The following is a 20,391-nucleotide window of genomic DNA, read 5'->3' on the forward strand; positions in this document are numbered from 1 at the left end:
CTGCCTTACTGAGATTGTATTTATACAGAGGTGCCATGACATCATGATTTCTAGGAAGTCTATGCTCTTACGCTAAAACTTTTTATTTAGCAAGAAATAAATTTTAATAGTAAGATGTGAATCAGGCGTTTGGAGGTCCAGCCGCTCCGAATCCGACCGAAAACTAGTAAGGTCTTATATTCAGACCTATCTAGTGGCAATAAGAACGGCAAAACATAATTATTTTTCCGCTCTTATTGCATCAGCAGATAATCGCCCAGCCACCCTGTTTAGGGTGACCTGCTCCCTTCTTACGCAGGGGGCTCGGGAGGACCCCTTGCAAGGTCGTGCTGAGGATTTTGTACAGTATCTGATAAAATCGCTCGGATCCGGGACGGACTGGACGCTGATTGGATAGATTCAGGCGGGATGACGGGGATGGGTCTTGTAGATACTACCTGGGCTGAGTTCGATCCTGTGACTCTCGAGGACATGGACAGGTTGTTGGGCAGGCTGAATCCCACCACATGTTTATTGGACCCGTGTCCCTCCTGGTTGGTACTGGCCACACGGGAGGTTACGCGAGGCTGGCTCCTGGGAGTTATCAACGCTTCTTTGTTGGGGGGCATTTCCACACTTTTGAATCAAATCTCTAAAATCAGTATTTACAAAATCTTTATATTCACACAACTTACCCATTGCAGTGAGCAAGGCTAAGTGTTTTGGAACTGCATACATTTCCTTAGAAACTGTGAGAATAATCAATGTTTATTTCCCTGAGTTTAACTTAGGGCGCTTGTGGCTTCTCCATGACCCAAAGCTGTTAACTAATTGATTTTATTCTATTGATTGATAAAGTGATTAATCAATTGCAGGACTAGCAATTCCATCCTCTTCCATCCACCACCACCCCCAAACAATCACCCATCAGGTAGGCTGGAACAAGGAGAAAGACGCTCTTCTTGCCACGTGTACAGATCAGGGTCTGGTGACTGCCGAGCTCCCCAAGGCCACACCTTTCCCTAATGTTGCCTGACTCTTAAGTGTTTGTGTGTGTGTGTCTTTCTCATTCTACCCTCATCTTGCTAGAAAGGCAGGCTTCTACCACATTCAGCAGGGGTTGAAAGAACAGAAAGTCATACTGCAAAAAGAAAAATGCTTTCTAAAATACATAAACAACACCAAAGGAAAGGGATTTGTCCCTCAAAGAGACAATGCATAAAATTATAGTTTCATCATAGCACTTCTACAAGGCACTGGAAGAGCATTCTTAAGACCAGGACAAACTTTCAGGAAACAGGACTGAATCTTTTAGGGTTAACTGAATTGATCCTACTAAAATGATGTATTTTCATGGATTTGTTTTATTTTCATAGATGAAAAACGTATGACTGTTTTCTGTGAGTTTTTAATTAATCTTAGAGCTTAGGGAAAAATGAAACTTTCCTGTATTCATAAACTGGAATACAGACTGTGAGGAGCAGTAGAGGAAAATCACACTTACCCCAAAGTTAGTGGCAGCAAATCGATCAGAAGCAGAGACACTGGTGGTGGCTGTGGTGTGAGCATAAAAAGCATTGATGTTGGCTAGTAAAGTGCTCATAACAGCTGGAACACCAGGGCACATGTATTTGGAAGACAGGCAAGAGAAGTGCCTGAAAGACAAACCAAGGATGGGGCTGCTATCCAGAGGCGCCAGGTATCTCTTAGCAGCAAGGCCGAAGGACTTAAGTGCCCTAGGCCTGTGAAACACACAGCTTTCTGTTGGAGCTGTCCGATTTTGTTCTGACTCCTGATTCTTGAAAATTCTCCCCTGCAGGGCTTTGGATCAAGACCTACTTATTCTCTGGTAGAACTTGCCAGAGGATGGATTTTGAGCAGGCTGCCACAGGCTGCAGACCCACACTTGGCTCCATGTCTCGGCCCCGTATCCCCCAGAGCAGCAGGTCTGCCTAAGGCTGCCTTTCAGTCAGTGAGCACCCAAGAGAAATCCATTCACAAGCACAGCAGGGGTCAGGATGTATGCCTCTTTCTCATCTCGGATCAGGCACCAGCATTCAAAGGTCAAACCCTAACAAACATTCCCTTTGGGCAAACTGTGGCTGCCTGCAGGAGCCTTGGTGCCCTTGGTGGAAGCGCTGATTATTTATTTATTTATTTATTTATTTATTTATTTATTTATTTATTTATTTATTTATTTATTTAGTCACAACAGTATATATAAGCATAAGCATGAAATAATTATACGAGTTGGATACTATCAAGGGGAACATTAGGACAGGAACGGTAGGCACTCTGGTGCTCTTATGCACGCCCCTTACAGACCTCTTAGGAATGGGGTGAGGTCAATAGTAGATAGTCTTTGGTTAAAGCTTTGGGGACTTTGAGAAGAGACCACAGAGTCAGGTAGTGCATTCCAGGCATTAACAACTCTGTTACTGAAATCATATTTTCTTCAATCAAGATTGGAGTGGTTCACATTAAGCTTAAATCTATTGGAGCTTGGCTGCACTGTAGAAATTCATTAGTATAACAAGTAAAATGGATTTAAAATGATAAAGCCTTTACAAAGAGCTTTATCTTTCTCCTGGGCACAGCTAAAAAGGTGTCATTCAATGCTGAAATAAAATAATTTGGTTTGTCAAAACCCATTTCTCAAAAGGGAGGCAGGCAGACTTCTTTGCCTTGCCGGTCTCCCTGAAATTCCAACCATATGGGCTGTGTGTGGACATCATGAATTCTTACATGTTGAGAACCATCAACTGTTTCGATTTCATCTTCTTGGAGAAGATGAGAATGATGAACTGGAATTTCAATGCTGCCTCCTTGTTTGCTTCTAAATGTGAACAGCTCTATAAATGAGCTGGAAAGAGAGGACTTCCTCAGGCTAGGGAACACTGACCAATGCATATGGAGGAGCAGGACATCTCCCCTCAACTGTATGAGAGATTTCTTTAGCCTTGGCACAGTTAGTAGATGCCTGCTTCTCTCTCTGGACATCTCTCTCTTCCGTTTTCAGCAGAAGCTTCCTCCTGATCTGTCCAGGTGACAGCATTATGGCCTTGCCACAGTGAGCAGCTGACAAGGCCTGCCATACCCTTGCAGACTCGATCAGTGAGATACAGCCTCCCCCTCCTGACACCTTCACACTTTGAATGCTGCCTTGTGCCGTAGCTTGGATAGCATTGTCCTCTGGACTGGGCCACTGGGGATCTGGGATCCTGAAGAGAGGATACCAAACAGTTTGGCCTAAAGGAAGCAGCTGGTGATCACAGGAAAGAGAAATCTGCATTTCCACATCTACAGTGTCCCACTGTGACTGGGCAGGCTATACGCTCTTCTGCCAGGGGTTTCCAAACTGCTCTCGCTAAAGAGAAGCCTTAGGAAAAACCTGGGGACAATCCACTAAGCCACTGACTGAAGATAGGATGCTACTTGCGTCATTGCTTGGTAGATGTTTTCGACTCCATAGCGCATTGCAAATTCATCAACAATCTCTTGTGCAGCGTCTTCAAAGTAGACCTTCCAGGCATCCTCTCCTCTGACTGCTGGGATCTGAACAGCTCCACCTGCTTTCACCTCAGTCAAGTAGTGGAAGAGGCTCTGAAAGAAACACATTTTTCATTTCAACCGGAAATTTCAATTTCTGGCTACTATCAGAGAAGATAGAATTACATTATGCTTAAGTTTTCATTAATCCTTTCTTTTGTTGTTGGGCTAGAAGTGTGATTAGCGCCCTTGATCCTTATCCTGGGCACTTGGGGGAATAGCACCACCATTCCAGATAAGGGTCAGCCAAGAACGGCTGCAAGGGGCCCTCCTTTAACAGTGGGAAGGGCTCCTCTCTTCTGCTCATCCTGGGCTCTGCTGGAGTGCTGCAAGGTGACGGGAAGTGAAGGCTTTGGCCCCTTGGCCTTGCAGTAAGGCTCAGCTGTGCCACCTTTGGCCGTTCTCTACCCCAGCAGTTCTTCATACTTAGCTGGGATGCTGCTTCCTCCCCCCACCTACCCTATAATTTTTAACCCACAGAAGAGCAATCCGACTCATTTCCACCAGCTGCCTCTTCTCAGACCCAGGAAAACTCTAATGGCAGATGACTCTTCATGGAGATATGCTGAAGGGAATGCCATTCCTACCACATACCTCATGTAAGCAGGTGTACTGCATGTGATATGGTGCGACCTTCTCTTCTCCTTTGATTTCAACATTGAGTTTCAGCCGAATGGCCCCAGAAACGGCAGATTTATCCGTGCGCTTATCTAGCAAATAAGAAGAAAGGGGACGTGTTGGCTGTCGCAAAGATCAGGAAGGAAAGAAAGAAGAAGGGTGCCCTGAGGCAACCTCCAGGTTCTGGGATTAGGGGAAAGCACTTGAAATCTCTAGGATCCCAAGAAAAATGCCTGCCCATAGGTTGTGGGTGGTGTGGGGAAAGGGCTGGGCTCCTTTCAGAGACAGGAATCACCTACCCAGGTTGTACCAGACATCCATTTCCCCACTCAGAGTTCTCACATCGATGATAGTTTGTCCCAAAAAGTCATCCGATTCTTTTTTGAAATGCTGCTTCACTCGTGACTTAATATCATCGTCTTCATCCCAAACTCTGACCTTTATTCGGTCTGTGGAATTGTGGCATTCGCTGCAAAGGAAAGGCAGGGAAAGCTCAGGGGCTGGCTGGAGCAAAATGCAAGTGTGTTTGGGTTTAACTCTTGATCTCTTAGGGGAAAGAATTTGCCTTTGCTTATTTGTGGAAAGTAATTTATGTCCTGTCTTACCAAAAACAGTCAGAGAACAAATCTAGGTCACTGCATAAATAACTCCATTACTGTGATTCTTTCCAGCCAGTTATCATTAATTAGACCTCTGGTCTTCCAACAACCACATGTCTTCTTTAGCCCAAAGCATGGCTCTCAAGATGAGGTAGAATTTTCAAGGCTTGAGAAGGAGAAGTGCAAACAACCAACAGTCCGCCCCCCCCTCCCACAAAGGAATCCCGGGAACCATCTGCTGCCTGGATCCTCAAAGGTTTCTATGTTCAAATGCTGGCCTGGACATCAGCCTTGCAAAGTTCTGGGAGAACAGAGTCCTTGTTAACCAACTGCTGTTGTGTTCTTTGCCTCAGGGGCTCTTTGTGCTACACCTGCCTCACAGATGCTGTCCAAGGGCCAAGCTCTTAAATGGATTTATCCCTCAGAGTGCTGGTGCTGCTCCCTTCTCCCAGGGTTAGCAGCATTTTTGCACAATCAATTGTTCCTCACAATGAATAATTGAAGAAGAAAAGACTGCATTTCTGCCATGTCTGGCTGAATAATGTAATCTAGGGGGGAGCTACAGCCAAATGGGGCGGAGTCTCTCACTCTGCTAAGCACACTAGGCAGCATCCTTACTGTTTTAATTCAAGACTTGAGCAGGAACCAAATTTATTTACCAATTTTGGAGAAGATAGTTGTGGGGGGGAGGGCTCAGCTCCTTTGTGAAAGAAGCAACTTGCTCATTTGAGACTCCTCCACCCCACCCCAATGGCTCAAGACACCAAACAAAGAGCTGCTAAAATGAACCACTCCAATTTTCTGGGAAACCCAGTTTGCCACATGTCTGGTGAGGTCCCTGCAATTCCAAGGGACACTTAGGTCTCTCCAGCTTGCTGACCAGAACCATTAGGATCTTCTGCTTCTTTCTTGTTTTGACCAGAGGGGCTTATTCTGGCTCCCAACCATTCAAAACTCAGGATGCCCCCGTCGCCTCAGGTTCAGGCTCTGTTTGGAGACTACACTGGAGGTAAGTGACTCCAGGTCTTTTTATGAAAAGGAGCATTTCCTTCCCTCCAGCCTTGAGAATTTCAGCTTTTAAACCCTTTCACCTCCTTGCCTGAGCAACCTGTTTGCAGAAGGCAGTTTGCTTTGTATTCCTGGCTTTAAATTTCAATATACCATACATTGGACTGAGTTGGATTCAATTTTGCTGCATACAAAGGTGTGATACTCTGAAATCTCAACCTTTCCGCCCCTCTCCTCCTTCAAACAAGGAACGCTTCAGCTCAACTTGCCCTGCATTTCCTCAAGAACTTCTCTGCCTCTCTTTCCTGCCCACCATCATCTACTCTGCCAACCCTGGATTAGAAACAGATATGGCCCTTCGGAAAGGAAGGAATACCAGTTAACACGATATTTTACCAATTCATAGGGTATGGAAGTAACACCAGTTCATAGACCCTGCAGCTGTTTACATTTAGAGATCCATTTCATTTAACCCACTTTATGGTTACGACTCTGCCAGCAGCCTCTTATGCATCTCCCATCTATCTCTAAGCCGATTACGACTGAGATAAGCGGTAGTCCAGGTGAAGGTGAAAGACAGCCCGAAGGCATAGCAAAGCACTTGCAGACCAAGTGTTATTCAATTGCAGTAAAATCTCCCTTTTGAATGGGGCTTGGGCCATCCCCACTCACCCAGCCAGGCCAATGGAACTGGGTACAGGGGCATGGAGCCTGTGGCTTTCAGGGGGTCCTTCCCTCAGGCCATGAGATCTGCAGTCCTTGGGAGCTTGCAAAGGAGCGCAGGGACATCTGAGACCTTTCAGATCCATTGTAGCTGGCACTACTCTGGTTCCACACTGGATTCCAGGATTCCTTTGGACTGCCCCATTAGTGCCATTGTCTTGTTCCTCTCCATTTTTTTACCCTGACCTACAAAAGGCTACCGTGGAAAGCCTGGACTACTGAAGTCTGTGCCGCATCTACCCAAAGATAGTTTCTATCCAGAACTCCAAAAGGCCGTGAGACAACAGCAAGATGCACATGCAGGTTCTGCTGATAGAAAACGGTCACCAGAAATGAAAGCAAGTGGTAGGCTGCCAGTGGACACTGTAGGTTTAGCAAAAGAGATGAGCCCTACAGCCCACTGGCGTTGAGGCAGATGCTGCAGAGCTGCTACTTGGAAGTAAGCTGTTGTTGCAATCCCTCAGTGCGGGACACACCCAGACCCACCAGGAGCTTCTTATTGGGAATTATGGAAATGTCAAAGACCTTTAAAAAACATGGGAAACAAAAGAGTGTCTGACCAGCTTGGCAGTTTGGATGATCTGGAAGTTGATACTGGGTACAGGGACCTGGGTACAGGGACAGCTTGGAAGTTGATACTGGCTGCAGGGACCTCCAGAAATAAACTGGGTGTGGGGGTTATTGAAGTGGAAAGGAAATATTCTCCATTCCCACAGCATTTCCTTTCCACTTCAATACCTCTCCGCCCACACACTGCTTTATTTCTGGAGCTCCCTGTACCCAGTATCAACTTTCCACTAGAGTTAGAGGAAGTGAAGAAGTGAGTTCTGGAGGGCCATCAATTGTCCTCAAGCTACAGTGAGAAGCAGTCCAAACTGCCCACAAAGAGCTTCCTCTTTCCTTGTCACTGAGACACTGGAATTTCATTAACCCCATCATTTGCAAACATGTAGGCAACTCAGATTCCTTCCCAAACTCCTTTAAGGTTTTAGCATCAGCATCTAAGGCATCAACACTACATTGAATAAGTCTGAAGTAGCAATTCCCAGAGTTTAAAAACAGGTCCGCCCCACCATGAATGAAAAGGAGACCAATCAATAAACCGAGCACACCAAGGAGGGTTCTGAAACATTTTCTTTCACTTTCCTTAACTGGATGTGGAATAGAAAAGAATCAACATCTTCACTAGGATGCTTCTCTTGCTGGTAACATTTGCCTTTTCCACCAAACCAGAACTCCCCGACTGCATGAGCTGTCAGCCAATTGAACGCCTGCCATGTGAAGTGATAACTTTTCCCTTGAGAGCTTCAAACATAGGGCAGACACTCATCTGTTAGAGATGCTCTTATGGCTCCCACACCAAATACGGGGTAAGCTGGATTGCCTCTAAAATCCATCCCAACTCAATGATTCCATGGGTTGCATATCCAAACACATATGCCATTAGATTTTTAAAAAGGATGGAATAGGGATGAGAGACGGATCAAAGGTTAAAAAGCTAGATTGACAAGAATATTTTTCTCAATACAATAGCCATATTTTCTTTCAAAGCAAACATGGGATTATTTGAAGACCAAGCAGGATCAAAGATACAATTTGCATAATGTAAAATAAATCCATACTTGTAATCAGAAAGCTGTAGATTCTAAATCCTTGGCCATTTATTTTAATCTCTCATAGATCATGAATACACTGAGAAATGTTACAGTTAAAAGACATCACCAGTCCAAATTTAAAGCCCACAATAGTAGCAGAAATAATTATTTTAGAATCAGCATTTTTTCTCCCACAGCAATCAAAACTAGTAGAAGAGCCCCTGTCAGGTTTCAGCATGTCTCAGAAGGAATCCTTGCTGATTTACAGACAATCTTGCTTTAAACCCTGAAGGTTGAAGCCATTGATTTTCTCATAGTCAACATACCACCCCAAGGAACAAAAGTGCCTGAGAGGATCTGTTTCATCATTTCTGTGCTCTTCTGCCAGCCTGGCAACAATCTTAGCCCAGGAGGAGAAGGAATCCCTGCCCCACCACACTGTGGTGACAAAGCACAGTCTAAGCAACGGGTGGCACAAATCATCTCTCACAACTGCCAGGGCTCAGGCAAGCCAGAAGGATACAACATTCTTCAGCTGATTTGGAAGGGAAAAAGCAGTTCCTACCCTCTCAGGAAAGATATTGGCTGGAAATGTTCACCTTTGCTTAATTTGCACGACTCCCTTTTGAACAGATTCAGGGAATGCCCAATCAGAATTCCCCAAAAGTCTGGATTCATACCTGCAACCTCAATTCCTTTCAATAGTGGGCAACCTTCAAGGTGATTCTCAAGTGTCGAGAGGCCATATGGAAGACCACCAGTAAGCCATAAGACCTCCCCCCCTCCCCCCACCCAGCTTCCAGGAAACAAAAATGAAACAAAAGCTTCTTCCCTTCTCTCTCCCGCTCTCTCAGAGAGAGAGAGAGACAGAGAGAGAGACAGAGAGAGAAAGAAGGAAGGAAGGAAGGAAGGAAGGAAGGAAGGAAGGAAGGAAGGAAGGAAGGAAGGAAGGAAGGAAGGAAGCGAGGGAGGGAGGGAGGGAGGGACGGAGGGAGGGAGGGAGGGGAAAGGAGTAAGTGGACTGTTTTTAGAAATCCTTTTCATCAGAAAGAGTAGATGCTCAGGACAGCCACTAATGGAAGGCAAGCATCACTTGGGAGGCAGGGAGGAAAAAAGGAGGAACCAAGCTCTAGATGATGTGTGTACACAACATTGTTCAAAGCAAATTCGGAGAGCTGGGACTTTCTTTCTTGAGCACTACAGGACACGCTCTGCCATGCAGAAAGAAAGGAAGGCTTTTTCAATCGCTCTGGGTTTATGCTGCAGGCAGACAGGAACACCCAGAATGGTCTTTTGAGTGCAGCACTGATTCCTCTCCAGATTCTTCAGCAACATTTCAGGGGAAAAACTATCCTGTCACCCTGTCTCTGACTCCACAGTGAATAGGCCCAAGTTCTTTTGCATTTCCTGAGGGACTATAATGAGGTTTCAAATTCCTTCCGCAGAAATCTTCACCGGTATATTTTATAATTAAAGAGCAACAATTTGGTCACCCCCATCCCAGAGGTGGGTTTCAGCAGGTTCTGATTAGTTCTGGAGAACCGGTAGCGGAAATTTTGAGTAGTTCGGAGAACTGGTAGTAAAAAATCTGACTGGCCCCACTCCCATCTATTCTCTGCCTCCCAAGTCCCAGCTGATCAGGAAGAAATGGGGATTTTGCAGTATCCTTCTCCTGGATTGCGGAGGGAATGAAGATTTACAGTATCCTTCCCCTGCCACGCCCACCAAGCCACTCCCACAGAACCAGTAGTAAAAAAATTTGAAACTCACCACTGCCCCATCCCCATGCTCAAAGTTTCAGATGAATTATTTGGCTGCTTTTAACTTTGTTTATGAATGGGTGCATGTATGCTAATTAAATCAACCGAATGCTGTCACTTTGTTTTTAAAGGCTGAAAACATGCTGCTACAGAGCTGGCATGGTGCACTGCCAATTTCTGCTGTAACACACAGAAAGGGTGTTTTTTTTCTCTCTCCAAAATAAGAAGCTGTTTATGTGAATTGGAGATGGAGCATATGTTCCCTCAAAGCTCGTTTTCTCAACTCTCCTGCTTTCCCCAATTTCATGACTGGGGGGGGGGAGGCGGGGAGGACAAGCTAACAAAATTAGCTCAGAATGAATGTATTGGTGGAAAGAGCAATTCATGGACTTCAAAAAAACCACTGTTTGTGTTATTTGAGATAATTAACAATTATTTGTCTATTTTAGAGTGAACAGCCAATGGGGTGGAAACTGTTATTGGTGCCAGATGGGAGCTCGGGGACAGCCAGCCAGCCAAAACTCACCCAGAGTCAGTAAAATATCACCGCCAGCTAAGACAGGGGCAGCATTTCAGGGGATCTAACCCTTGCAATGGGGATCATACTGGGTTGATGCCCCAGCTGATTTTGAGGCCACCCAAAATGACTGCAGGACAAAACCCCCACTATGCCCTCTCTCAAACTGAAACCAAGGTGGCCCGCAGTTTCATGAACCCTTTCTGCAGAAACATTCATGGTCTATTCAGAGAAAAAGCAATCTAAAGTACAAACAACCACAACCATCCTGGATAAACACCATACTATTGTGAGATTGCCCTTCTCCTTAAATTAAACTAAAATTGTAGAGATGCTCAGTGGCTGGTAGAGCTATTTTTATTATGTCTAATAAAAAAAAAAATCAGCATCAAATGAACTGTGTTTCTAGTCTACTAAAAGTTGACCATTTCCTTGGCCAGAAAATGAAAAGATGGAAGAGGCAGAAGAATCTACCTTCCCATCAGGGGTGAAATCCAGCAGGTTCTAACAGGTTCTGGAGAACCGATAGCAGAAATTTTGAGTAGTTCGGACCAGCAGGGAAAAATTTTGGATTTCAACCCTGCTTCCCATCCTCCAAAATTAGAATGTGCACAGCTCCTTGATTATTCCATAATGCAAATGCATGAACTTTGAAGAATAAGAAACAATATTTTGATTGTAACTCAGCTGAATGAGAATGTCCAAGCTTTTTGTACAGCTCAAGTGATAAACATGCAATATGGTAGCAAACAAGAATGCAGAAACCCCTTAGTTTTAGTACTTACAAATAAAACTTTTCATCCCATGTTGGATTCAAGTTTCCGAAGATAGTCCTTGTTCTCCTTTTTGTTTTGCCAATTTGCACAGTAACATATGGATCACTGGAGCCAGTTTTGTCCTTTGCTTGCAAGCCTTGGGCACAAAGCACTGTGAGGACAAGATAGAGAAATAGCTGAATCCAACTGGCACATCAGGATTGGCCCCAACCTTTGATGCTCCTGCAGCACAAGCTTTGCGTCCCAAAGGTCCCAGACCAGGGCTACTATTCAGCAGGTTCCAACAGGTCCTGGAAAACCGATAGTGGAAATTTTGAGTAGTTTGGAGAACCGGCAAATACCACCTCTGGCTGGCCTCAGAGTGGGGTGGGAATAAAGGTTTTGCAGTATCCTTCCCCTGCCATGCCCACCAAGCCATACCATGCCCACCAAGCCACGCCCACAGAACCAGTAGTAAAAAAATAATAATTCTACCACTGTCCCAGACTCTCTGCCTGGTCAATCTCAGTAGGAAAAAGTCAAACAATAGACAGAGACTGTCTGATGGAGACCCCAAAGCAGCTGCTGGTCAAAGAGACCAGCTGAAAGTCAGTGAGAGAAGGCAGAAGTGAGAACAAGAGAAGTGGTCAAGTACAGAGTTTGGTTTCAGCCCCACGGCTACACCTCTGTCTTGCCCATTTAGAAGACAAACTCCAGAAAGATGTTCTGGAGAAAAGAGAGATGAGGAAGGAAGCCCCCCCCAAAAGTCCCCCCCCCAAAAGCCACTGATAAGTCAGCTTGGTAAATCACTTGGTAGCTGCAGCAAAGGAGGAGGCTCTGAATCCCTTAAAATTTGAGAACTGCAGATTGTTTGGTCTCCTTCTTCCTCTTCCTTTTTTGTGTCTTTTGACCCCTGAGCCCAAGGAGGGCAGAACTTCCCTCTTCTTACTGAGGGAAAGCAAGGAGATTCGATTGGAATCTCCACTAAGAACTGGGAAGATCCTAACGGAGCCAGAGGAGACCAAAGGTTGGGTTCCAAAGCAGGGAGCTGCTCTTTTGGCTTGGAGAGGTTTATTTATTGTGGTCTCAGGTTTAGATCTGGATCAGCTGGATTTCTATGAACACGAACATTTTGGCTTGGTTTTCTTTTTACTCTTGGTGGAAACTGCCCGTGCAGGAAGAAATATATCCTATATGCATCAAGCATATGATAGAAATAAATATGTTAGAAATAAATTGTTTTCTAAAAACTATTTAGAAAACTCAGAGAAGCGGATAAATTTTAGACTCAGAATGGACAATATAGCTTGAAACTAGCAAAGTAGATGCTGAAGCTGGGGAATCTCAGGTACAAGAAAAGGAATTGTTCCTCTCCACCCTTATTCCACCAGTCCAGCTCCCTCCAGCTGGGTAGGATTATTACCAACAGAAAGCCTTGAATTGGAAATCCCTCCCTTGCCCCTAAGGAAGGTAGGAAAAGTCAAAGCTACAGGATGTTTTTTGCCTCTCATATCCCAGTAAATCTTTCAAATATTTCACTCTCAGAAGGAAATGGCATGTTTTGCCCTGGAGCAAGGCACAATTCCAGATCCCATTTCTCCAATTTGCAAGCCCTACTGAAAACTCTCCCATTGCAGATATCAGGATTTATGCTAGCTAGTGTGTGCTTATGCTGCTATAAATATAAATACTTGTCAGCTGCTTCTTCCATCACAATTCATAACAAAGCAAATTGCTCAGCCAGCAACAAGCTGAGGCCACTGAAAGCTAGAACTGCATACCAGCCTCACCTGTCTCTCCCTTCCTTTCAATTTCTAATATTAATTTTGCCTATATTATTTACAGCATCCAGACAGCTGCAAGATAGCTGCATTTTGAATAGTCCCTGGTAGGACAGTGAGCTAATCGGATGCCTGTTCAGAGAAGTGTTGGCTCACCACGTCCCACTGCCCCAAGCTCCGCTAAGGATTGGTTTAAACTGTTCAACGAACAGTCATCCTGAAGCAGGAAGAGAGCCTGGTGAACAGCAGCTGAAAGAGACTCCCCAGCCTAGGAGATGAGACCAGGCCGGGCAGGTTTTTCATTTTTTATTTTGCTGGCTCAAGGTCTGCTCTTTCCCGTTATGTCCTGGAGAAAAAGTGCCACTTCCTATCAAGATCATAATTTAATCCAAGCAGATGAGCCAAGACCCTGCAGCCTAAACAGTCTGTGATGGAATGGAATGTTGCAATGACCTTGGCAGAGCGGGCACCAAATGGCCAGATAAGAGGGAGAGCAGCCCGCAGCTGCACAGTGGGCCAAGCAAGAGGTTCCCAAGGGATTCTCCCTTACGTTCTCAGGCTGTAAAAGTGATGACAAGAGAATGGTCCTTCCAGACTTGCAAAATTCTGTCAATGTAGATTTACAACAAAGTAGAATTCACTTATCTGGCTGTGTTTCCTATCTGGTAAGGCTGATAGCTGATTTTTCTTTTCAGGGTATGTTCCTTCTTACCAAGTCCTGGCGCTGGGCCAGAATAAGGGACAGTTCATCTCTAGGACTCATTTCCTCCTCTGCCTACAAAATTCTTGAGCCCCCGCCTCCCCCCGCCAGATGAAAGGCTCTAGAACAATTAGCTGACTCTCTGGTTTGTGCAGAGCATCTCTTCTCTGCTGGGTGTTTTGGTGTTACTACTGAAAAGTTATCCCTGGTTGGGCAGCCATTGCTTTGGAATGGGCCTCTGAGATAGATCCCTTCCAATGCTAGGATTCCATGGACCAAAAGAAGCAAAATCTTCTGTAAATTCAAGAAAGAGACAGCTTTCCCTCCTCCCAGTTTTGGCTGCGAGACCCTCCTGGGGCTTGCCCATCTTCCTGCCAGATTCATCCATCCCACAACCAAAATTCATTACACTCTACTCGAGCCTCTGCCTATAATTGTCATTACTATGGCATCATAATAGAGTATGTCCATTTCCACAGTATTCTTTTGTGTAAAGCTCTGGATACATTCCTGCTGTAGATTCTTATATGCTTAATTAAAGACTGGATTTGCAGTTTCACAACTGAGCAATAAAACAGGCTTGCATAAATAAATAAATCATCCAGCTATTAACTATCTGTCAATTAATATGGTTAACGATAAGGTTAATATGGTCTCTGCAGAAGAGACATATCCCTCATAACTTTTTTATTTTTATTTTATTTTATTTATTTGTCACAACAGTATATATAAGCATAAGCATGAAAATAACTATATAATATATAAGCATATATATGAGCATAAGTATGTAATAACTATATTAATTGGATCTAATGAAAGGAAACAATAGGACAGGAACGGTAGGCATGTTTGTGCTCTTATGCACGCCCCTTAGACCTCTTAGGAATGGGGTGAGGTCAATAGTAGAGAGTTACATTCAGTTTCAGACAATGGAGCATTTCTTCCCATAAAGTAAAATTATAGATAATAAGATATTATGAAAGGTGGAATATACAGGAAATTCCATAATGAAAACAAAAGATAATTTGATTTAGCACAACTTTTTCTGCCAGAGGTGATAGCAAACTTGAATTATGGGATGTCGAAGTAGGGCACCAACAGCAAGGTGAGATTCAGCCAAAGCCCTTGGAGTATTTCCATTCTCCCCTGTGAGCCTGGGGCTGCATAAACAAATCTCTAAGCAGCCAATTGATTTATCTGCTAGAAAGGGATGAAAGTTGTTATTTCACCATGAATGCAGGACACATGAGCTGGAAAGGACCAAAGAGGATATCTGACCCATCCCCTGGGCCAGGGGAGAAACCCATTAATAGATTCTGCCCAATGGGGGTGGGTGGGAGAAGGGTATGCAGAGAAGGGAATCTCCCTCCGCTCTAGGCAGACTGGTCCACTACTCAAGCCTACCAGAGGACTCTTCCTAGGCTCAGCCCAAGACACAAAAGATAAGCTCAACTGGAGCCAACTCATTCTCCTCATGAAATCCAGAACAGTCTTTTCTCATAATGCCACACTGTTTTGTTTTCATTCACAAGCCACAAGGTAGTTTGCCAGACAAAAAAGACACAAAAGGAGATAAAAATTAGGAAACTATCACACCTGTGATGGTTATTTTTGCTGACCACTTGGAGGTGCCATCCAGGACACTCTGTTTGGCCGCCTTTGTGTGCTTTGAGAATTCTTCCTTTGAAACCTGGAATACCTCCTGTATCAGGTGAAAGACCTCTGGTCTGTTTTTCTCCCGAATTGTCATTTGCTCCTTCATGGCTGTAATGATGCTCTGGGTCTTATCTTCAGCCCCGTGCTTTGAGCTCTTCTCTGCTGCCCCTGAGGGAATACCATAATAATCATATTACACACAATAATTCATTGATCTGGTCATTAGGAAGGAAACCTCAGAAACAGGTCCTCTGACCCATCCACTCCTTGGATTTTAGCGGGCTGCTTCCTTGAACACCAAATACAGCAAATATCCCTAGGAAATGCCATTACTGCATGCTGCTGCCAAAGCACCCCAACAAAAACCCAAATGGAAGAGCTTTAAAGTCCCTATTTTGGCTTGACCGCACATGGGAGGGGGGAGCACTGAGGCCTGCCTTTACTGAGGCAGAGAAATCCATGACATCTATGACATCCATGACAGCTTTGACTTGATCTAAGATGATCCTGCAGGAAACAATTGTCGTAAACATGGGAGTGGGGAAACAATTCAAGGTAGAGGGTGCCTAACCCACCAAACCACAAAGGAGGTGGGTGACCCTTTGCTGACTCTCTTGGGTTAACCCAGTTGGTGGGTCAATTATTTCATGAACCAGACAATCAGCAAAGTGAGTAAATCCTGGAGCTGGTAGAGGCAGTAGTCAAGAACCAGTGGCCCACAGTATCAGTCAACCCTATCAAAGGCTGTCTATGGCCTCTTTTTCCACCCCTGAATGCCCACAGAAGCAGCCCCTCCCCATTAGAGAGAAAGAGGGGACACCCAAGACTCACTCTGAAGGCAGTCGGCATTGAGGAGGTCTTGGCACTTCTCATGGCATTTCACTCCACACTCACTGCATCTCATTCCCTGCCGGGCAATGCCCCAGAGCAGCCCTTCGCACTCGTAGCAATAAGTGGGGGCTGTGGCTGTCCACACTTCAAAGTAGTGTGGAGTGGTCAATGACATGGGATAGATGAGCGCCTGCAGAGTCTTTTTGAAAACGTGCAGTTTCTGTGGGAAGAACACAACCATCAGGGGATGCGAGAGGAAGGATGTGCTTCCCTCTCTGTAAGAGAGAAAACAGCCACTGGGTGCAGAGGCATTAATTTGCCCTGCCCTTGCCCATTCTTTTGAGTGTGACTTCAGCCAGCTGTACATACATGTGTGTGCAACCACCCCCACCTCCACACACAATGTGTTACAACTCTTTCTTCTTTATTGGCCAAGTGTAATTGGACACACAAGGGTTTTGTCCCCAGTGCATAAGCACACTTTTTCTGCTGTAAAGTGGTTTCCACATGGTGGCAGGCAAGGAAGTTGGGTTGATTTTCTACCTGCCCTTTCTTTTGCGGGGGATTTTCTTCAGTTCAAGGCCAGCTTCTTTTCTCCCACCCAAAGTACAGCACTGGTGGAGGCCTCAGAAAGAGACTCCTTTCTTGCTCTTACCATCTCGTTATTCAGGGATGTCCGGACAAGTATAGCCAGTGAGACCCCCGGCTTTCGGGCAGCCAGCGTCTGTTAAAGGAAAAAGACACAGGCAGGAAAAAGTTGCAGGAAAAGAAGGAAACAGCAGCTGGCTGCTCTCAAACGCCTGTCCAAAGTTTGTTATGGTCCCTGAGCTCTGGGTCATGCAGAAGGTCCCGCCCGGAACATTGGGCAAGTCTCCTCATAAAGGCTACCTCGCGCCCCTCTCTTTACCACCTCAAAATCCCAGGACAAGTCTAAAAATTTTTGAAGCCAGAGTGCAGTGGAAACTCGGTTGCTCCTATGAACCCAGGCACAAGTGGTTATTTTAGCCGACTTGGGGCTGGCAGGTTCCACACCTAGATGCAACGCTTAGCCCAGGTCCAGCTAGCAACCAGAACCAAAGGCCTGCTATCCCGTCCTCTCTGGCCTTTGCCTGAGATGGCATCTCCCTGGAGGACTGCTGCCCTGCTCAGCTGCTCCTCCCCTGAAGAAGCTTTCCAGCAACCAAGGGTAATGGTTGAGAAGTACCAAAGAGACACTTCCAAACTTCCTGCCTCCATGAAACATAATCACTAATACAGAAACAAAACTGTAAAGCGGCAGGAAGCCTGCCATTTTTGAGAAACATTGACATTGAATCCTTTAAACATTATTTTAGTACCTTTCACAGATATTAAGTCACTTCACATCTTTATAAAGTCTGTGATGTATAATTTGAATACTGGAACTCACAAGTATGATGAATACTGGAGTATGTTTAGTACAAAAGATTGAAAATATATTTTATTTGGACAATAGAGATAAACATATTAAATCAATTTCATTTAAAATGTTCAGGTTTTATTACAAATGGATAACAAGCTGCTGACAAAACATATCAGGTAGCATTTGTTTTACTTTTATTATTGACAGAAGGAGAAACTAGAAAAGTTAATACCAAAAACAAATGGTCAGTGTTGTGTGGGCCTTTTTCTCCACATTATTGATTCAGAAAGGATCGATTTGCAGGAAACACTTTGGGAAACATGTGAGAGAGGGAGAGGCAAGACCAAGAATGCTCTTGACTCTGTCTGATGGCAGCTCTCTCTCGGAGGCTGCTCCCTAATACCCATTTCTGTTTCACATCTTCAAGAACAGCCATATAACCCATGACACTGACAACAGGAGTGTTCACACCTCTCCTTTTCAAATTGCAATGCAGGGTCGAACTATGAGAATAACAGTCAATTTGACTAACGGCATTCATGAATCTCAAAACCCTGGAAGCTCTCCATTGTAAAACGATTCCTTGTCAGTGGCCAAATGGATAGCAGGTTCGTCTCCCATCTCGGTAAACTTATCTTAAGCCGGGGATGACCAGTCTCTGAATTCTTCAGCATTAACCACAGAAGACCGGTGACTCACTGTCAACTTGCCAGCTTTAATAAATTATTGTTGTGTTCTTAGTTGTGTTTTCTATCACACGATTAACTCCACACATAATTATGAGGTGAAGCAAGAACAAATCACTGGCATGTTGTTATTTGATTTACTTCATTATTGCAGCAATCTGGTTAATAAATTAATCTCACAAGCTTTTCTTTACAAATTCTTGGCAATTTAGCTGGTTTGTGGTGCTAACTCATACTGAATTCCCCTTGCTAACAATTAATTATGAATATTTCTGTTTGCTTGTCACCTTCCATTTTTCAGCCAAGGACCAGCACCAAGACAGCAGAACACAAACGTGGAAAAACAACTCCAAAATATGACTGAAAATTACAACAGAGGCTAGGAGGGGTTAGGTGGTGTGTACATCAATGCACACTGGAAAGAAAAGGAAAAACGTTCCCTCAGGAAAACAAATATGACATGGCAGGCAGTGCTGAAATTCAGTGGGATAATGACTGTGACTGGCACAGAGCACTGAAAGTCTCCAGTTTGTTCAAAAGGAACAGCAGAAAAACAGAGAGATTGCACCCCATATAAAGAAAATATATACTTGCACAGAATTACAGAATTCATGTTGAAAGTATTTGGGCAAGAATAAAAGAAGAGAAAAAAAGTGACATTACTGAGAGTTTATTGCTGATCATCTGCGCATCTTTCTGCCTCAGAAAATCTGATCAGATTTTCAATAGGGGCACTTCAAATTATCTTGACATCTGCTGGGAATTTTACTCTACCAAGAGTCAAGGATCCAACAAATCCTTATCTTCTCTCACTGGCAGCTTAATTTATCAGAAGATAAATCAATCTCTTAAGACTTAACTCATTACAACAGCTATGTTTGAATCTCTGCAAAAACTTTGCAAAAAGCCATAGAGGTTTACATGGGAGGCACCCCACCCTGATCAAGTAGGCATATAAATTAAATAAATAAACTGTTTCCAAAGCCAACCATTTTTGGGCTTGGATTATGATTAATAATAATCACCTCTCTGACAAGGGAAATTGTGGCTCCCAATCCTCCTCCTTCACCTTGAATATTGCACCAAGTTGACACCACTTTGCTGCTGCTTATCTGGTCACTGCAAGGAGTTAACAGGAAAGTCGTGGGTTTTCGTGATTAATGGTCTGCCAAGGCTAGTGGTGAAGGAGATCCCACTTTTGCCCAAGCACAGACAGGCTAAGAACTGAGGCTGATCTCACTTGCCCATGAGGATTGAAATACAAAGACCATCACCCAAAGCTTCCCAAAGGTGTTTCAGCACATTTCCCCCTGCCTTTCTACAAAGGGCTGTGCCCAGGAGGGATGGCAGAAGGGTGGCAGTCTGGGCCTTTTAGCATGCCCCACACACACAAGCAGGAGGGCTTCCTGCCCCAGGGAGCCATACAGGGCAGCTCTGAATTCCTCTGGCTGTAAGAGACTATGGAGGGGAGGAAAGGCAAGCTGACCACCAAGCACTGTCACCTCAGCTGCCTCTAAGGCAACTCGGTTGTCCGCTCTGGCCTGGCCAGGTTTCACATCCTCACCAAGTACCATTAGTGGGAAACAGGCAACTTGAACTCTGGATTTCTACCGAGTCTTCGGTCTCCCAGGGGAAAGTCAGCTGATCTTCCAAGAACATCTTGCATAGGCACAAGTTGCTCAGAATTGAAAGCCATTTATCTTTTACTTTAATAATGAATAATAAATATTTCTCCTCATAAGTCACCCATTCCTTACGTCAGAAAACCTAGACCATAAAATGGTTTCCTATCATGGCAAGGAGTAAATATAACAAGATGGCCTGGACGATGGGGAAAGATGCCATTTTCTCTAGCAGCATTAACTTCATGGGAAGCTTGCTAACCTTAAGCAAAATGTTTGGAGTCCACCACTCTGTTGAGGGGAATTCTGTTGTCCCCCACCCTTGCAAAATTAAAATTATATAACCCTGTCTGCTGTCCCCCCCTTCCCCCCCCCCATGTTTGGAAAACCTTGAAAGGATCAGGTGGGAAAATCCCTTACAATTTCTGGGGAAACCCAATCCAATAAGCTCATCAGTTTGTTCATCCAACATGACTCCAGCAAGCAAGGCTGATACCAACAAGAAGCGAGTGTTTGTCAATTGTGACTGACTATTTCTTTTTTTGGAGTCCTGAGTCACAGATCTTATTCTGTCACTCTGAGCATTGATCAGACCCCCTACCCCATTTAATATCATCCACAGCTCTGATGA

The 20,391-nt window shown here is 44.6% G+C and overlaps 1 protein-coding gene across 5 annotated transcripts in view; it reads right to left on the reverse strand.

Annotated features, from left to right (window-relative positions):
• UNC13C (unc-13 homolog C) overlaps positions 1-20,391 on the reverse strand; it is a 72,607-nt gene that overhangs the window by 26,072 nt on the left and 26,144 nt on the right. For 4 of the 5 annotated variants that reach the window (XR_009152011.1, XM_058156248.1, XM_058156249.1 and 1 more), the window contains 8 exons: positions 16,727-16,795; positions 16,072-16,291; positions 15,181-15,408; positions 11,134-11,275; positions 4,446-4,615; positions 4,123-4,238; positions 3,419-3,582; positions 1,484-1,634 (listed from right to left, as the gene is read on the reverse strand). Coding sequence is in view for 4 of the 5 variants with exons in the window: in XM_058156248.1 (XP_058012231.1) it covers positions 1,484-1,634; positions 3,419-3,582; positions 4,123-4,238; positions 4,446-4,615; positions 11,134-11,275; positions 15,181-15,408; positions 16,072-16,291; positions 16,727-16,795 (1,260 nt within the window). In the remaining variant the exon portion in view is untranslated. Of the gene's footprint in view, positions 1-1,483; positions 1,635-3,418; positions 3,583-4,122; positions 4,239-4,445; positions 4,616-11,133; positions 11,276-15,180; positions 15,409-16,071; positions 16,292-16,726; positions 16,796-19,163; positions 19,258-20,391 lie in introns of all 5 variants that reach the window. The other variant, XM_058156250.1, reaches the window with a different exon arrangement.

The sequence above is a fragment of the Ahaetulla prasina genome, chromosome 13 (genome assembly GCF_028640845.1).
Source record: "Ahaetulla prasina isolate Xishuangbanna chromosome 13, ASM2864084v1, whole genome shotgun sequence".
Taxonomy (NCBI): Eukaryota; Metazoa; Chordata; class Lepidosauria; order Squamata; family Colubridae; genus Ahaetulla; species Ahaetulla prasina.